General features: G+C 47.6%; 1 protein-coding gene across 1 annotated transcript in view; it reads right to left on the bottom strand.

Annotated features, from left to right (window-relative positions):
- The window catches only part of MEIKIN (meiotic kinetochore factor), a 1264509-nt gene that overhangs the window by 815636 nt on the left and 430044 nt on the right, over positions 1-18829 (bottom strand). The window contains exon 8 of the mRNA XM_069650059.1: positions 5896-5951. Within this exon, the coding sequence (XP_069506160.1) occupies positions 5896-5951 (56 nt within the window). The remainder of the gene's footprint in view (positions 1-5895; positions 5952-18829) is intronic.

The following is an 18829-nucleotide window of genomic DNA, read 5'->3' as shown; positions in this document are numbered from 1 at the left end:
GATAAGTAATACTATCCCTAGTGTGACGTGAACTGTACCCGTGGTCTTTCACGCGTCGAGGTCCCTCAGATTGTTTGTTTCTGACATAAGGGTGCATGAAGTATAGCTTGAGTACAGATGTTGTAAAGTAGAAACATAGAACCCCAGAAAACATCTATGTGCCTTTTACTTCAGTAGGGGAGGAAAGGTGGGCGCATGTAAATCTAAGCAGATACAAGCACCAGAAATATGATTACGGTGATTAATGCATCCCTTCTGGAGCTTGTGGATCTGCTTAGATCACATACTCTGCATAGATTAAAAGAGGTGGGAAGTTAGAAGGTACAGCGGCAAAGATATGTTTTAGGACCGCTTGTCCAAACTGTAAATCTGCGTTAGAATGTGTGTCAATGCAGTAATGTTGTGTGAACATATGGATGGAACTCCATGTAGCGGGATTGCATATGGCATCTAGATGGACGTTTGCAATGAAAGCTAAGGTAGCCCCTGTACCTCTAGCAGAGGGTCCCCCCTAGTGTACAAGGTAGAAACTTCTTGGATAGGGAATAGCAGAGTTGTATGCCTCCGGCTATCCATCTGGAGATGGTGTGCCCTTTGATATGTGATCGCCTTCTCCCCCAGGTCCTATGGAAACAAAGAGTTGGTCTGTTTTCCTTAGGGGTTTTGTTTTGTTCACATAGTACAAGGCAGCCCTCCGTACATGAAGTGTATGGAGGCTTATTTCTGCTGAGTTTGAAGGATATGTGTCCCAATGAGGCTTCCCTCTTTTCTAATCACGCTAGCAATTTCCCAGCCTTGTCCACAGTCTCATATAACCTGGTCTAAGACGCCAGGAACACCTGTCGAGCAGTATCAGTCGCACAGTTATGGTACTTGTCTCTTGTTTCCAATAGTCGCCTCTGCATTCCCAGGCAGCGGTTTGATATGAAGTCTTGCTCAAACTTAACTAGCTCCAACTCCAGGTGTACGAGAGTGCCCATTGTCTCAATTTCAATAGCGGCAAGCAGCAAGATGGACTCCCCACGTATCACCGCCTTATACCCTTCCCAGAGAATTCACGGGTCCTCGACCAAGGAGGAGTTGAGCTACAAATACTCCAAGGTTTTTTCCTCAAGCTGTCTCATCACTTCCAGAGCCCCCAAGCAATACATGATTCATCTCCAGGAGATCTGATTGGATGCTGAAGAGTGGCCTACAGAAGGCCACATTGGGGAGTGGTCAGATATACCATGTGAAAGATGTCGCATATTGGAGACCCGAGATATGTCCATCATTGGCACAACAAAAACAAATCAATTGCGACAGGGAAAGGTCGGCCCTGGGATGAAAGGAGTAAGTCAACCGGCAGGGATGGACGGTGCGCCACACACCTAAAGCATTCATAAAGGATCTCTGAAGTTAACCATCCCCTTATCCATGTTGTTGTTAAAATCCCCAACCACAATCCAGAGATGGACCATGTGTGTAGCCAACAGCCCCCGAATGCCGGGCAGGAGTTCCATCCCTGGATGAGGTGGGGCATGGACGTTAAGATGACCCACTGTCTCTCCATGAAGAGACCCAATAAATAGCCCATACGGTCACCTGGTGACCTGCACCATCATTTTAAAACTCGAATGGAGCTCCTTTGCGAGCCAGAATCCTTACCACCTGGAACCACCCATGAATCTGGCATGTACAACCCTACAGGTTCTCAGGAAAAACATACTAATTCCCAGCTAAATGGGTTCCTGTATAAAAAGAACACAGGTTTGTGTCTATTTACGTACTGGAGTATGATTGCCCACTTCACTTTGTCACAGAGGCCATTAACATTTCCAGGACATACAATAAAACTTAATATCATAACTCCACTCATCGGGCCGTTTCCATTGACACAAATAGGATCAGATCACTGTGTCCATCATAACGCATTGCGACACTTATAATGAAATCTATGCATGTGCTGACTGTAACCTACATCCCAACACCCTGACCACATGCAACCTTTGAACTTGGTGCATCCGTCAGCCACCCACAACCCAAAAACGAGTGCCTCCCATCGCAGAGGCAACAGAACCAAAGGACCCTACCTCTCCCTTCACCCCTGCACCCCCCCACTATGAATAAATGTTGAATGCTTCAGACACACCTCCCCCATTGTGATAGGCATCTCCCACCCACTAGGGCAAGGGCTCGTCCCAGCGTATACTCCTCCGAGCAACACTGGCACCTGCGATAAGCAGGCTGTACAGGGACTTGTGTGTCAACATGCATATCAAGTCCTTTGCCCACTGATGACCCATCAGTGGCAGACAAGGGCTTTTCAATTCAGGCCGCTGGTTTCCGTCAGAGTTGGCGATCCATTCTACGTCCCCTCAAGGTACACTTATAACTTTGTCCGATAATACAGCCAATATATAAGGTACAATGCCAACAGCTGCTTCTTAATGGGATTTTGCTGCGTCTGGGTAAAATCAGGTAAGATTGCGACCCTGGCGCCCTGCCATTACTAGTTGCTCTTCCATCTGGCCGCATGTAAGATCGCATCCCAGTCACAATAGTTGAGGATCATTGCCACTATCGCTGTCGGGTGAGGCCCTAGGTGGCAGGGGCTTAGCCGGCACTTTGTGCGCCCGTTCCATGGAGAACAAAAAATTTGATATGCTACCAGGTCCAACCACAGTCTTACCACATGGACCTTGATCCTCCTAGACCTCCCCTCCACATCTTCAACTTTGCCTTACAGAATTTTAGGGTGAGCACAAAATCCACCAGCCGATTGCGGCCAGCCGCCACAATGTCTTCCACGTCCGAAACACTTGTTTCCACTTCACCAATTCGGCACAAGAAGTTATGGAGAAACTATTGGAAAAGACAGACATCAATCCCTAGCAGATCAATTTTGCTCTGCATTGACGTACAGGATTGTCCTATGGCCTGCATAATGTCTTGTATGGAAGGAGACCCAGGTAAAAACTGGGTGCCACCATCCCCCATTTCCCCCACCTGAGCTAGGCCCCCTGGGGCAGGCGAGGACATGTAGGCTTCAATCTGGCTCTGAATGCGTTGGTTCTGTCTTGCTGAGGGGGGGGGGGACACCCGCAAGTTTGACGGTTGCTTGAAGGATGAACAGAGGATAGCACAGGGGCAACACATGCTGGTCTTGGAAGCAAGACCACGCAGAGCAACAGAGGTTTGAAATCCCAGATCCACACTTAGAAACCAAACTCATGTACAGTATTTAGGCGTGTAAAAAACCCAATTCAATAAATAAATAAGGATCTCATAGACTCAGTCCGATGAGTAGCCACACTGGAGTATTCAAGAATACACTACAGGGATTCAAGGATCATACGTGACAACGGCCAGGGCCAAACCAGGGTCAATGACCCGTTTCTCTACTGCTATGAAGTTCGCAGCATGCAGCCGCTGCCTTAGATCAATCCCAGTGGTGTTTCCACACTTGTTGGCACCTCAGCGCCCCATAATCAAAGATGGGGCCGAGTTCACTTCCCCACGTTAGCTTTCCAACTGCTGGTCACTCTGGGGCCACCTGTCAGGCTTACTATCACTTACGGGTAATGGAGAGGGGGCAAGGGGGGACAACCAGCTCAGGGTCAATGGAACATTTCACCGCTGAGTAGATCTCCGCACGTTCCTCAAGGCTGTTTCAGGCTCAAACCGCAGCCCCTCCTCGGTGCCGGTGTCTGGAGTCTCTCAGGATAAATGCCTCGGGGCACAGCTTGCGACACCTCGGGTCACCGGCGACATCCACCACCTCCAAATTCCATAGCACCAGCAGTAGGACCGACCCCCTCTACCTGAAACAGTAGAGGGGAGGACCCCAATCAAAGTCCTTCAGCAAATGAGCTGGTCAGTCTGGTGACTTCCCCTCAGCCTGGCATTGCAGGGCCAGCCTCTCTTCAGCGCGGGTGTCAGGGGTTGCATAAGAGGAGCACCCCCTGTGCATCGAGCGCAGCTCCCCTTTCAGCTCAAAACCGCAGTTTCGGCCTCCACCAGTTAGGTACAGCGTAATTCCTGATGGCGATTCAGGCAACACTGCCTTCCTCCACCATCACGCAAAGGAAATCACCACTTAGGGGGCCGAAAAGGATAAAGTGAACAGGATATCAGCACAGGTCTCTGCAGGGCTTCGGGAGTCAGCATCTACCTCTCACCACTGTGCTTTAGCACCCCCGTTTATGTACCTTTTGATGCTGTCTGGGCACCTGTTTTTTCCTAAAGCCTTCTACTGTACAGCTCACCCATTCCCCTGGCACTCCCGCCTTCTCCCTTTGATATCTTTTAATGTGCTTGCCTTCTATCTCCTAATCTGCCCCCTCTCTCTCTCTCTCTCTCTCTCTCTTCCTCTCTGTCTCTCTCTCTCTCGTGGTTACCTTCTCTTCCACCTTCCAATATCTAAGACATTTTGCTATTTCTTCCTCCAACTCTGTTAAACCTTCTCCTCGAAAAACAGCACTCTCCTCTTCCCAAACTAACTCTTCTTCTGCGTTCTCCTCTTCCAACTTTGTCAGGTAGTTTTCATCCATCTCTGTACCAGTTACAAATTATCTCTTTTTTTAAACTCTCTTTCCACAAAAAGCACTCCTATCTTCCTTCGTCCTCATAGGTCTTTGTTTCTCCTTCCCTCCTCTGAATATCACCTCCCTGCCAATACTGGATCTCTTTAGTGAGTCCAATAATCACCACAATCTCTTCAATGTTGTCTCTAGCCACTGCCGTAGTACTTCTCTGTGATATCCCCCACAGCCACTACATGTTCTTCTACTGGCTCTTTCTCCACCTTCTTACTCTTACCAAATTCCATCAGGGCCATCTCCTCCTCTGGCCTTCGTGCTCCTGCACTTCTGCTTCCTTTTATAAAATGTCTTATAGCTCCTTTTGCACTCCTTTCTCTCTTCCATCCTACTCCTGCTCTAGCCACTGTCCTCATTCCCCCTAATTCCCACACTGAATGAGCCATTGGATTCTTATAGGGCATTAGTCCCTCCTTCCAGCCTCTTTTTTGAGAAAGGGGACTCCAGTGTGCAGACTTAGTATAAAGTGCTTGCGAATTGTAGTTCTCTGAACCTGTGGGGTTTCTCCACTGCCTGCTGGACTGAAGTCTTGGGCACTATGATTGCCATCTTAGAGTTGCTCATGTGGCATTGGCTAGCAATTACCTCCCTTGGCTTTCAGCTGTGGCATTGCCTCCCAGATTCCTCTGCCTATGCCCCCCTCTTTGGAGATTTAAGAGCGGTTTCGGCATCATCAAGAGGGGAGCATAGCGCACAGCTGCTATCGGTTCTGCTGGACTGCTGTTTCTGGATTTCCCAACTACCTATCCCACTGGTTCTACTAGGGCACAGAGGAGAGTTGGAAATATCCTCATGGTCGATAAGGGGAGGCTATCTCTAAAGTAGCCCTCAAAGGGTTTGTGTCAAGCCCCAAAGCCCTAAGACTATCCCCTGCCATGATCACTTAGGCCGGGGGCTTTGTCACATTTCTTACACTGAAAATATAAGATTAAAATCATTTCTATGAAACAAAGAAACAAGGCTCCCTTCTTTAAGGATGGGAAATTGAATCAGGCGGAGGCAGTTGAAGTCAACCGATGGGTGCAAGGGTTAGTAGAGAGGTTTTGTTTAGTGAAGCACCAGAATGCTGTCCTTAATTTTAAGAGCCTTTTACAAGACTGGTAAAAAGTCAAGTCAATATGTTTTTATGTGTTTGATGGATTTTGAATCTGAAATAAACATATTGACTGACTGATAAAAACATTGTCACATATCATGTCAATGAGGAGGATTTCACAAGGAGTTGGGAAATGAATCAAGACTTATGAGAACAGAAGATTAACGCCAAATGTTTTACAGATAAACTAGAACATGTTTACGTTCATTAACAGCTTACCTGCTATGATGGTGGATATGTGAACAGATGATAAACGCGCAACGGTTGGATGTTCCCTACGAATAAAAGAATACTATGTTGGCAAAAAGAATCTGATATTTTTCGCAAATAAATGTTAAGCCCATAATGTATTCACAATTTCAGATCCCTTGAACGAGAGACGCGTTTGCAGAAAAGGCGTTAGCCTGTATGCTGCAAAATCATTAGCAAGTTCTGAGATGGGAGAACAGTCAGCTGCATTGTAAGGAAAACCTGCAGTCCTAGACACTAAATGTTATGCATCTGACTAACAAGTCTATGTGCACCAGCAACAAAGAAAATAGTGGTGGCAAGTGCATGAACCAGAGCACACAATGAGAGTGTGGACTGTTCTAGCAACATTGGGAAACGAAAATGAAGGTCTGGTAATCATCCCAGATATATATGTGTGTTTATGTCCTGAAGAAGGTGGTTCAATAAGGTAAACACCACTGAAACCAGTTGACGCTCTAAGGAAATTAGCAGAAATAAATGTGCTCATTTGTCATATAATCACTCTCTCAGTTCTTTTTATTAAAAAGTTTGGAAATGAGTCGTCTGGTAACGAATCAGTGATTAGAGGGCGATCCGACAAAAGTTGTCGTTCCACAGTTCTGTTACATGTTTTTTAGTTAGACTCCTTTTTAATATAAGATAGACTGGGCTGTACATGAATAAAATTGGGTGAAGTTACAAGTCCTAGTTCTATTGTTTTAAATGTTGTACTTACATTGAAGTAATAAACAGTCAGGGCGAGACTTAGACGTCCCTTTTTTTCACCTCGATAGACTGCCCACCAGAGCGGACTAGGGTTAGCCACTCTATGAGATCAGTTAGAGTCTTTTGTTAGGGACAATTACCTAGATTGGAGGCTGCATAGGTTAGGAGGTTGCCTCTCTTTGTGTGAGAGTGTTGATGGAGTAATTGGGCAGTAGAGAGGGTTTTTTGCCCAATAGGTCTCATTGTGTTTAAGTAAAGGTTCACAATTCAAGGGCCATTCTAAAACTGTAAAATATATTTACTCGCACGACTTACCCTTTGAATAAAACTCTTATTGTTGCCCCAAGACCGGACTTTTCCAGGTGACAGACCATCTTTCTTTTGGTTAAAGGCATCTTCGCTATGTTACTCAGACCCTCACTGGTTTCTTCTTCTATCATAGCATGACCACTCTTACATAGTTCAATAGATTCCCTAACTACTATATCAGGAAACATTAACATCCATCCACAAATATCCAATATTTAAAACCATTAGCTTATGAAGTATTAACAGAACAAAGAGAAACATCAACAATCTTCAGCATCCATTTTACTGACTCCCTCTCCACACACAACACAAGCTGAGTAGTATCCAAATCCAGAAAACCCAACAGAATCACATATCTCAGTGTTATCGTTGCACTGATAAAGAAAAAGGAGGCGAGCAGGAGAATATACAATGTTTTGTACATATGCAAAAGTACCATTCCAGTTCAGAGATCAGTACTGCAACAGCCCCATCAGACTTTATGTTGGGTAGAAAATGTAGATAAGTGAAATGCTACACACATCCTGCTGTGGACAGCGGTAGTGTTTGTCCAATTATCTGACCAAGTCTGTCTAAAATTCTCACCCAGCATCTATAAATTAGGATACAGAGCCGTACCAGATGCAGCTGAATGTACGCCGCATATTTCAGACTTTATCAGATCAAGTTGCATTTAGTTGATGTTGGTCTTTCATTGTGAAATCTACACTATGAATATCTCTGTAATGTAGAAGACACAGCCATTGTTCATTAATTCAATTTCGAAATCTCTCCTCCACTAATGCACAGTCTTACATTCTGCCACATTTCCCCAGGCATATATGCAGGAGATCAGTTTTGTGTTGGGGTCAGCAGAAACAATAGATGGTACTAAAATATTCTTATCTGCAGTCCTCGGGACATTTGGCCAACATTTCCTAAGCGTAGATCTTATTCAATGAAAATATAACCGGCGTGGCACCATTTCTCTTATGACCAAAATTTTTCAATAAAGGCAGCATACAGTTTTTTAAGAGGTAGTCCTATTTTTCAATTACCCTTGATTTCCAGCGATTTTTGATATCTTAATCTACCATATATGTAGTTTTGGAAAAAGGGGTGTGTGCTTCGAACTGGATTACTTATTTGTTGCCATAACCAATGTGTGCTCACGTCCTGGTTAACATTAACTGGGGGTTTGCTCTGTGTACTATCACAGGGGGTATTTAATGCAGCATTGGTGTTACCTTCATGAATGAATATTGCAGGAGGGTAATCCACATTTACTTCAAACCAATACCTTGCAACCTGTGCTTGTAATACAAGCTAGTACAGACTTATGTTTAGGCAACAAAAGCATTTTTTAAAATAATCAGTGGCACGACTGGCAATTGAGAGGTTATCCATTTATCAATACAAGCTTGGAGTCAATGACAGGCATATAAGTCTAGTAGTATAATGCCATAGGTACCAAAGTATTTTACTGTATCCGTGCACCATTTCAAATCATCTTGTAAATGTAGATAGAATGTTGCAGGTGTTAACGGAAACATATTTGATTTAATACAATTGATGGAGATACCAGAGTGGGAACCATAATGGGTAACATTGGTAACATTGGGTATACATAAATTGTCAATTGGGTTAGTCAAAGAAGGTATGAAGTTGCCCACATCCAGCAACACCCAGGATTTAAAGGTAGATCTTTGTATACTATGATGCAAGAAATATTGTAAAATTCTTGTGACAAGGGGCTATATAACCAAAGTAAAAAATACAGGAGGCACAAGACAACTGTAGTCTGATACATCTGTGTTGGTGATTACCCTAGTCGTAGGTGCAGTATAGAGTAGCTTAATCAAAATAGTAAATTCACACCAAAATGCCAGAACATGTCCCATAGAAATTCCTACTCAGAAATGCCTTCTCATTGGTGAAGAATACAGCAAGGGAATAGTTTACCTGTAACTCCATTTCTCCAGCATTGGTATCTTTCATGGATTCACATGCTTAGAATATTCCCCGTCGACAGATTTGGAGCCCTCGGTACACTTATAAAGCCGTTTCCCATAGGAAAACTTCCGACACTTTTGTGTCCTATCTATGTTGTTTTTGGGGCCGCCCACGCATGCCCCACTGGGACGTAGCGGTATAAATGCCCCGCCCCCGCGGCTCCCTTCAGATTTCGACCCCTCCAAAGCAGAATGGGATGAAAACCTAGTTATACAAGTAGATTGCATTCCGGGGAGGCCGGCGGGCGCATGTGAATCCATGAAAGATACCATTGCTGGGGAAATGGAGTTACAGGTAAGAAACTATTCCCTTCTCCAGCATTGAATCTTTCATGGATTCACATGCTTAGAATAGAATATACAGCAGTGATCCTGAAAAGGGGAGGTGTGAATGCAATCCGGCACCCTCCTAAGCATGCGTATACCGAACCATGCTTAAATAAAACCACCAATTTATAAATACGCAAAAAGTACATGCACATATATATATATATATATATATATATATATATATATATATATATATATATATATATATATATATATATATATATATATATATATATATATGGGATACATTACTCACCGTAATCGTATTTCTGATGCTTGTATCTGCTTAGATCACATGCTGTGCATAGGCCGACATCTAGTGGAAGCTGCGGAGTATTACAGTTTGTTTTTCGAAGTCGAAAAATGGGCGTCGACACAGGGCGTGCCAGTAATACTATCCCTAGTGTGACGTCCCCTGTACCCATGATCCCTCACGCGTCTAGGATCCCCAGATTGTGTTTTTCCTGACATGAGGTAGCATGAGGAGTAGCGTGAGTACAGATAGTCCAAGCAGATAGACAGAAAGGTAAGACTACAAGCAACCATGCGCCTTCTCTCGGAGGGGAGGAAGGGTGGGTCGCATGTGAATCTAAGCAGATACAAGCATCAGAAATACGATTACGGTGAGTAATGTATCCCTTCTGAGGCTTGTGGAATCTGCTTAGATCACATGCTGTGCATAGATTAGCGAGCAGTACCAGAAGAAGGAGGTGGGATGTGAGAAGGGTCATGAGCAAACAGGTGTCTTAGAACCGCTTGTCCCACTTGTGTATCTGCCTTGGAATGAGTGTCAATGCAGTAATGCTGAGTAAAAGTGTGAATAGAGCTCCAAGTAGCTGCTTTGCAAATGGTGTCAAGGGGAACATTTGCAATGAAAGCCAGAGTGGCCCCAATGCCTCTGGTAGAGTGGGCCCTTGGCGTAAAAGGCAGAGTTTTTTCAGAAAGAGAGTAACACAGCTGTATACAGTTGATAATCCACTTTGAGATAGCGCCCTTAGAGACGCGATCCCCCTCTCTGCCTGTAGCTACGGAGACAAACAGTTGATCTGTTTTCCTTAGCGGTCTGGTTTTATTTACATAGTATAAGACCGCCCTACGCACATCTAGGGTGTGTAGTTTCACCTCAGCTGAGCTCTGTGGGTTTTGGAAGAAAGCCGGAAGCTCGATGGACTGGTTTACATGGAACTTGGATATGAATTTTGGTGAGAATCTAGGGTGTGTGCGTAAAACCAGTTTGTCCTTGTGGATAGTAAAGAAAGGATCTTGCACTGACAGAGCCTGAATTTCACTGACCCTTCTTATGGAGGTAATGGCTACTAAGAAGGCCGTTTTATAAGTCAGGTGTTTGAGACTACTTTTATGCATGGGTTCGAAGGGGGGCCCCATGAGCTTAGATAGCACCACATTGAGATCCCATCCTGGCGGTGGGTTCGAGATAGGAGGGTGAAGTCTCTTTACTCCTTCCATGAAGGCTTTAACCACTGGTACTTTCCACCACGAAACCTTGTTATGGGATGTGGTGTAGGCTGAGAGGGCTGCCAGGTGTACTTTCAGAGAGTTAAAAACCAACCCTGCATCCAGCAGGTGGAGCATGTATGTTACAACGTTGGAAGGAGTGCAATCAACCGGGTTGATTTGTTTACTCTGGCACCAGATAACGAATCTTTTCCACTTGTCAAAGTAACAGTGCCTTGTATTTGGTTTCCTAGACTCTTTTAGAATGTCCATACACCTCTGTGGTAATTTGAGATGTCCAAACTCTATGACTTCAGGAGCCATGCTGCTAGGTTCATAGAGTTGGGTTCCTGATGCACTGTTTGACCTTGTTGCTGGGACAGAAGGTTGTACCAGGCTGGGAGTCTGATGGGCTCGCATACCGCCATCCTGCGTAGGTGTGGAAACCATGGTTGTCTCGCCCACATGGGAGCAACTAGGATGAGCGTCATCGATTCCTTGTTCATCTTGTACACCACCTTCCTGATGAGGGGAGTTGGTGGGAAAGCGTACGCAAACATCCCTGACCAGTTTATCCACAGGGCATTCCCCTGGGAGTCCGGTTGTGGGAACCTGGATGCAAATCCTGGGCATTGTTTGTTTTCGCTTGTGGCGAATAGGTCTATAGTGGGGAAACCCCACTGAGAGAAGAGATTTTCTACTACGTCTTTGTGAAGGACCCACTCGTGTTCTTCTGGGAGGGAGTCTCTGCTTAGAGCATCCGCTAGGGAATTGAGCTCCCCTGGAACATGTTGCGATGACAGGAAGATGTTCCGTCTGAGTGCCCATATCCATATTTTCTGGGCAAGCTTGGACAGATTTGGCGAACGAGTCCCTCCTTGCTTGTTCAGATAGAACATGGCTGTCGTGCTGTCCGTCCTGATCTGCACCGACAAGTTTAGTAGATGGGGCTCGAACGCCTGCAGCGCTCGGAATACTGCCAGAAGCTCTAGCAGATTGATGTGGTTCTTGGCTACTGAGTGAGACCAGAGACCCTGAGCTGTGTGGTGGAGATGGTGAGCTCCCCACCCCGTCAGGCATGCATCTGTAGTCACCACTGCCTGTACTTCGGGATCGTAAAAGGGTTTCCCCTTTGCGAGATTCTCTCTTGTCCACCAGTGTAGGTTCTGTACGAGTGTTGGCGAAACGACCACTAGATCGTCCCACTGACCACTTGCCTGAGACCACTGTTTCGCCAACCATTCCTGCATGGGACGCATGCGCAGACGCGCGTGGGGGACCAGGTAAATGCATGACGCCATCATGCCGAGTAACCGCATAGCTTTGCGTACTGTTATCTGTTGACCTGACTGATAATGCGGAATTTGCAGAAGTATGTTCCGAATTCTTTCTTCCGAAGGGAAGGTCAATCCTTTCTGAGTATCTAGGATAGCTCCTAGAAACTGTTTTGAGGTGCTTGGCACCAGACTTGACTTTTTCTCGTTGATGGAGAAGCCTAATTCGTGGAGGAGGTCGATGGTCCTCTGAATGTTTGACCTGCAGATTCCTGGGGTTTCCCCCGTTATGAGCCAGTCGTCCAGATAAGGGTACACTGGGATTGCCTCCCTGCGTAGGTGTGCAGCTGCCACCGCCAGTACCTTGGTGAAAACCCTTGGTGCAGAAGCTATCCCGAAGGGCAGTACCTTGAATTGGTAGTGGCGACTGTCCACCTTGAAGCGCAAGTATTTTCTGTGCGCCGGGAGCATGGAAATATGAAAATAGGCATCTTTCATATCCAAGGTTGCCATGTAATCCCCCTTTTTTAGGAGTGGGATTACCTCTTGTAGTGTGGTCATACGGAATTTTTGGGGCTTGACATACTTGTTGGCAGGCCGTAAGTCTAAAACTGGACGCATTGTTAAATCTTTCTTTGGCACAAGGAAGTAAGTTGAATAGATACCCTTGTTTACCTGGTGTCCCGGGACGAGTTCTATCGCGTCCTTTTCTAGCAGAATGGCGATCTCCTCGAGGAGGATCTTCTGATGTTGTAAAGAGTGGACTTTTTGTCTTGGAGGATGGTTTAGGGGACGTTGCAGTAGTTCTATGCAGTACCCATTGGATACTGTTGACAGCACCCATCTGTCGGATGTTATCCCTTCCCATGCCTGGGTGAAACTTGATATTCGTCCCCCTACTGGGGTTGCATGGGAAGGGACCCTGAACTGAGCGTCACTGCTTTGGTGGAGGCGTGCCTCCTCCTTTACTGGGGCTGCCTCTGCCTCTACCCCGTCCTCTTTTACTACCCCTACCATACGCCTGGGTAGACTGTTGTGAGCTGGTGTTCCACTGTGTACCCTGGGTGTGGGAGTAGCTATTTCCTCTATTGGAATTTTGGCCGCGGGGGCGACGAAAATTGCCATTCCCTCTTTGGTTAGGTGGTTTGGTAGTTAACTGGCCAAGGGATTTGAGGGTGTCGAATTCTTCCTTAGCGTTTTTTAGAGCGTCCTCGACTGCCTTCCCAAACAGGAGATCACTTTCCACTGGTTTGTCTAAGAGCGCAGCTTGTGTTTCTGCTTTGAATCCCGACTGCCTCAACCAAGCATGCCTTTTGATGACAGTCCCCTCTGCTATAAGTCTACCCGCATTGTCAGCGGCGTCCAGAGTTGCTTTTACCGTGCAGCCTGACACGTTCCTTCCTTCCGCACAAATGCGAGCTAGCTGGCTTTTAAGGGGTTCGGGAGCAGAGTCTATTAGTGCTGCCACTTCTTCCCACTGGTGACAGTTGTAGCTAGCCAACAGTGTGGTGGAATTCGCGATTCTGGCTTGGTAGGCTGCCGTGGAAGCTACTTTCCTGCCAAAACTATAAAGTTTTTTACTTTCTTTGTCGGGGGGAGCCTCAGAGGAAGATAATGGTGTACCAGCTCTTTTGCGGGTGTTGGTTACTACTAGAGAGTCTGGCTTAAGTTGACCTCTAATATATAGGGGGTCCGACTGGGCTGCTTTAAACAGCTTCTCCACTCTCGGATTTACAGGTCTTGTCAGGTTTGGGTTGACAAGGGATGGTGCTATTCTGCGTTGAACAGATTTTAGGATGGGAATGGTCTGGGCTACTGGCTTCCTTTCCCCTATTAGTTCTTCCGCAAAGTCCCTTTCTTCCTGGACACCTTGTGTGTCTATGTGGAAGTGGTTAGCTGCCCGAAAGAGCAGTTCATTCAGGAGGGGCTGATTATCTATTGGGGAGTCAGACACTGGGGCTTCCCTTTCGACTGGTGAGTCCATTCTGAAAATATCTGGGCTATTTTCTGGCTCATCCTCGTCTTCGTCTTCGCCGTAATAATCTGATCCTGCAGGATCTTCTGGCGTGTCAATTTCCTGACCTTCTATAAGGGAAGAGTTTCCTTGGTCTGTAGGGAAGAGGTAAGAATAGGGTTGGACCTCGATGGGGTCTAAAGGCCTAAATGGTGTCTCGACCCGGGGTCTTTTATTTGAGGGGATAGGGTCCCTAGACCCTGAGGGAGAATCTTCCTGAGGGTTTAAAGCTAGGAGTTGTTCAGGGTGTCTTTCGAAAAAATTCGCCAAGGAAGACATCCTTGACATTACTCTGTCAATGTCCTCGCATGACCAGAGTTTTGAGCTTGGGGTGACCTTGCTGGGACTTTCTATGGATTGGCCCTGAGAAGACTTGGTCAGTTCTTTTGTAGTGGAGGACTGCAAGGGTTGTTTCCTTTGCTGTTTACCCCCTTCCCCGTGGGTGGAAGTGTGTTTCCCCTTTCCCTTATCTTTCGACGCCTGGCGTCGAGGATCGGAGGTGGAATCCCTGTCTTTCGAACTAGCCTTCGAAACTGGCCCCTCTTTACTCCCAAGTGATGTACCCTTTTCCTGGGGTGCAGGCTGGGGGTGGAAGTCGTGTTCGTCTTCGGACGATTGATCTTCCGGGATATTAATGGTCGAGGCACTCTGTGCAAGTGTGGAGGCTTGCCTGACGTCGTGCGGCGACCTCGACCGGGACCGCCCAGAGGACGTCCTTTCGGACCGCTCCTTCTGTGCCTCTTTCCGAGGTTTCGACGACGTCGAATCTCGGGTGGATTTTTTGTGTTTAGCGTGTGTATGTGTAACGCTTTTGTCGCCGGGGGACTTCCCCATAGTCGCCGGGACGGACGACCTTCCGAGGCCGGGGACGTGCGTTCGGCTGTCTTTCGACGCCTTGGTGCCCTCGCCGTCCGAAAGTTCGGCGTCGCTGCCGTCGCTGAAGGTACCCTCCGCCTCCATAGCTGCTAGCTTGGCGTGGTGGGCCCAACGCTTGGTGGAGCGGTCCTTAAGAGTTTTTGCCTTAAACCTGCTACAGGCCCTGCAACCCGTCTCGGGGTGGTCTCTGGGTAGGCAAAGGTTGCACGTAGCGTGCTTATCTACCCAAGGGTATTTCTTATTACACTTGGGGCAAAACTGAAAGGGCGTACCCTCCATACGCGCCTGTGGGCAGCGGGCAAGTGTGTGTAGGTAATAAGGTGTCGAGTGTGGAAGTGTACCACCCCCACTCTCCCTACTTGTAGGGCCGAGGCCAGCGGCCCAGGCCCGAGCCGAGGCGGAAGCCTCAAGGCCCAATCCGTCGGGTATTCGACGTTGATCTCCTCCCCGGTTCGGCGTCGAGATGTTGATCGACGAAAGGTTGGCCAAACGGGGCAAATTAGAATTAGTTTAGAGTGAAACTATGGCAAAGCCAGGGAACTCCGATGAAGTGCTTCCGACCAGAATGGCGGAAAAAAACAATCTGGGGATCCTAGACGCGTGAGGGATCATGGGTACAGGGGACGTCACACTAGGGATAGTATTACTGGCACGCCCTGTGTCGACGCCCATTTTTCGACTTCGAAAAACAAACTGTAATACTCCGCAGCTTCCACTAGATGTCGGCCTATGCACAGCATGTGATCTAAGCAGATTCCACAAGCCTCAGAAATATATATATATATACACGTCCATATATACATATGCTAAAATAAGTACAGACCCTTCTTGAAAAGGGCTTACCTTATTGAAACAGATGGCCCAAGACTGCTCTTCCCATTTGTATCTCGTCCGCATGTTCGAGGCAGTAATGGCGGGTAAACGTGTGAGGCACTGACATTGCCGCCGCCTGGCAAATGTCTGCCAGCGGGATTCCTGCCCACAACACCGTCGAAGACTAAGTTGCCCTCGTGGAATGAGCTCTCGGATGCCCTTGTAGCGGTTTTCCCGCTTTGGAATGACAGAAGGCAATCGTCGACGAGACCCATCGGGCCAGTCCCTGCTTTGAAATTGCTTTTCCTCTCCCCGATGGACCATATGCAATGAAGAGTTGCTGCGTAGATCTAAGTTGCTGATTCCGATGAAGGTAACATTTTAGAGCTCTCTTCACGTCCAAGGTATGGAGGACTTTTTCCGCAGCCGATGAGGGGGTCACGAAAAAGGTAGGCAGGACAATGGATGAGTGTTTATGATAAGCCGTAGGAACTTTTGGAATGAAACGAGGATTAGTTGACAGAACCACTTTGTCCTTAAAGAACCTTAGGTACGGCGGATCTACGACCAATGCTTGCAATTCTGAGAGCCGCCTAGCTGATGTTATAGCTATTAAAAAAGCCAATTTCCATGACAAGAACTTCATCGACGATGTGGCCATTGGTTCAAAGGGTGCTTTCATTAACCCTGCTAGCACCACATTAAGACTCCACGTTGGTGGAAAACGTTTAACCGGCGGGAATGTTCGGAACAGACCCCTCATGAAGTGTTTCACCAGCTTGTCACTAAACAAGGGAGACGACTGCCTCCTCCTCGTGAACCTAGAGATGGCCGCCAGGTGTACCTTTATTGATGAAAAAGGTAATCTGCTCTTCGCCAGGTGTAGCAGATACGGTAGAAGTTGCTCCGGAGTTACCCTTAGAGGTTGCACTCCCGGCTGTCCTTGACACCACGTACAGAACCTTCTCCACTTACACGCGTACGACTTGTTGGTGGAAGGGGCCCGTGCTGCTTGCAGGATTCTCCGACAATCCGACGAAATGCTCAAGGCACCAAATTCCGAAAAGTCAGGAGCTAAGCTGCGAGATTGAGACTGTCTGGATTGTGATGCCACACTGTTCCTTCGTCCCGGGACAGGAGATTGGTAACCTTCGGGAATGTTATCGGTTGATCTACTGACAGGTGAAGCAGGTCGGAAAACCACGGCTGCCTCGGCCAACACAGTGCCACTAGGATGACCCGGCACCTGTACCTGCGTATCCACTGCAGAGTTTTCTTCATAAGAGGGAGCGGAGGGAAGGCGTAGAGGAACTTGTCTGTCCACAGGAAGGAGAACGCTTCCCCCAGAGAACCTTCCTGTGGCCATCTGCTGGCATACATCTCGCACTTCTTGTTCCTCTTCGTTGTGAAGAGATCCAGCGGAGGCTGTCCCCATTTCTCGAAGACCTTCGACAACTGAACGCTGTTTATCTCCCATTCGTGTATTTGGTCAATTTTTCTGCTGAGTGAGTCCGCTTGCTCATTCCTTACTCCCGGGAGATGATGAGCTACGATGGATATATCGTGTTTCAGAGCCCAATGCCACACCTTATGAGCCTCGGTGGAAAGGGTTCTGGACCGCGTGCCCCCTTGCTTCCTTAAGTAAAACATCGCCGTCGTGTTGTCTGTCAATATTCTCACTATGGACCCTCTGATGTGCGGCAGGAAAGACTTCAAGGCCCAGCACACTGCTCTCGATTCCAGAACGTTGATGTGCAGGAGTGACTCACTCCGAGACCAACAACCTTGCATTTGTAGAGTGCCCATGCATGCTCCCCAGCCTGTCAGGGATGCGTCCGTCACTATGGTTAGCCGAAACTCCGGCTCCTGTAGGGGTACCCCTCTGGATGGATTCTGAAAGCTCTGCCACCACTGAAGAGCAATAGGAGCTCGTCGTCGTCGACGGTCAGCTTGTCCGACCAGAGCCCTTGGGCTTGCGTCCACCGGTCCGCTAGAAACTCTTGAACCGGCCTCATGAACAGGCGGCGGTTGCCCACCAGAGGAATGCAGGACGCCATAGCGCCCAGAATCGACACATTTTCTCACTGATAGTCTGGTATTGATTCTCAGCCGACCTGCCAATCAATTGAGTTTGGCGATTCTGTCGAGGGATGGCTTCACTAACCCTGACTGGGTCTCGAATTGCACGCCCAGGAACACCAAGCTTCTCGACGGCGTCAACGAAGATTTCTCGAAGTTTACCGCAAACCCCAGCCATTGTAAGAGTTGCATGGTGGCCTGCAAACTTGTGTGAGTCGACATAGGGGAGGACCCCCTCACCAACCAGTCGTCGAGATACGGGTACACATGATGGCCTTGCCTTCTCAGCCAGGCTGCCACCGGGGCCAAACATTTCGTGAACGTTCTGGGAGAGGATTTCAGCCCAAAAGGAAGTACTGTGAACTGGTAGTGAGTCCGTCCTACCACAAACCATAGGAACTTTCTGTGTTGCCGACACATTGGTATGTGGAAGTACGTGTCCTGCAGGTCCAGAGACGCCAGAAAGTCCCCTTCCTGAAATGACCGGATCACTTCCTGGAGCGTGAGCATTTTGAATTTTAGGCTTTTCAACGTCTTGTTGAGATCGCGCAGGTCTAGAATGGGACGCCACTTTCCGTTTGGTTTTTTCACCACAAAGTATTGGGAATAAACCCCTTGACACTTCTGCGACGATGGAACCAATTCTATAGCACCTTTTTGTAGCATAAGTGCTACTTCCTTCTGCAACACGCTCAGATGGGGTTGAGCTACAAACACCGGTGGAATGTGCAGAGGGTTGCTTTTGAATTGCAGGGAATGTCCGTATCTTACTGTGTCCAACACCCACTGATCTGTTATTTGCTCCCATTCGTCGATGTAGCACAATACTCTGCCTCCCAGAACGTTCCGATGCCCGTCATTGCTGGTCCTTGGTCTGCTTATCTCTCGTCGACGCAGAGTAACCTGTTCTCTTCCTGGGGGTCTGGCAGACGCTGGCGTCGTTTTGCCGCTTGAGAAGCCCGTCTGTATCTCTGGGAGGGGTATGCTGGCCTACTGAAGGATCTGTCTCTTGATGCCGAGAATCTGGAGTTTCCCGATGCTCCCCTAAAGGGACG

The sequence above is a fragment of the Ambystoma mexicanum genome, chromosome 3p (assembly GCF_040938575.1).
Source record: "Ambystoma mexicanum isolate Mex_15411 chromosome 3p, UKY_AmexF1_1, whole genome shotgun sequence".
Lineage (NCBI taxonomy): Eukaryota > Metazoa > Chordata > Amphibia > Caudata > Ambystomatidae > Ambystoma > Ambystoma mexicanum.
The sequence above is the reverse complement of the archived record's forward strand: the minus strand, read 5'-3'. Positions and strand labels throughout refer to the sequence as shown.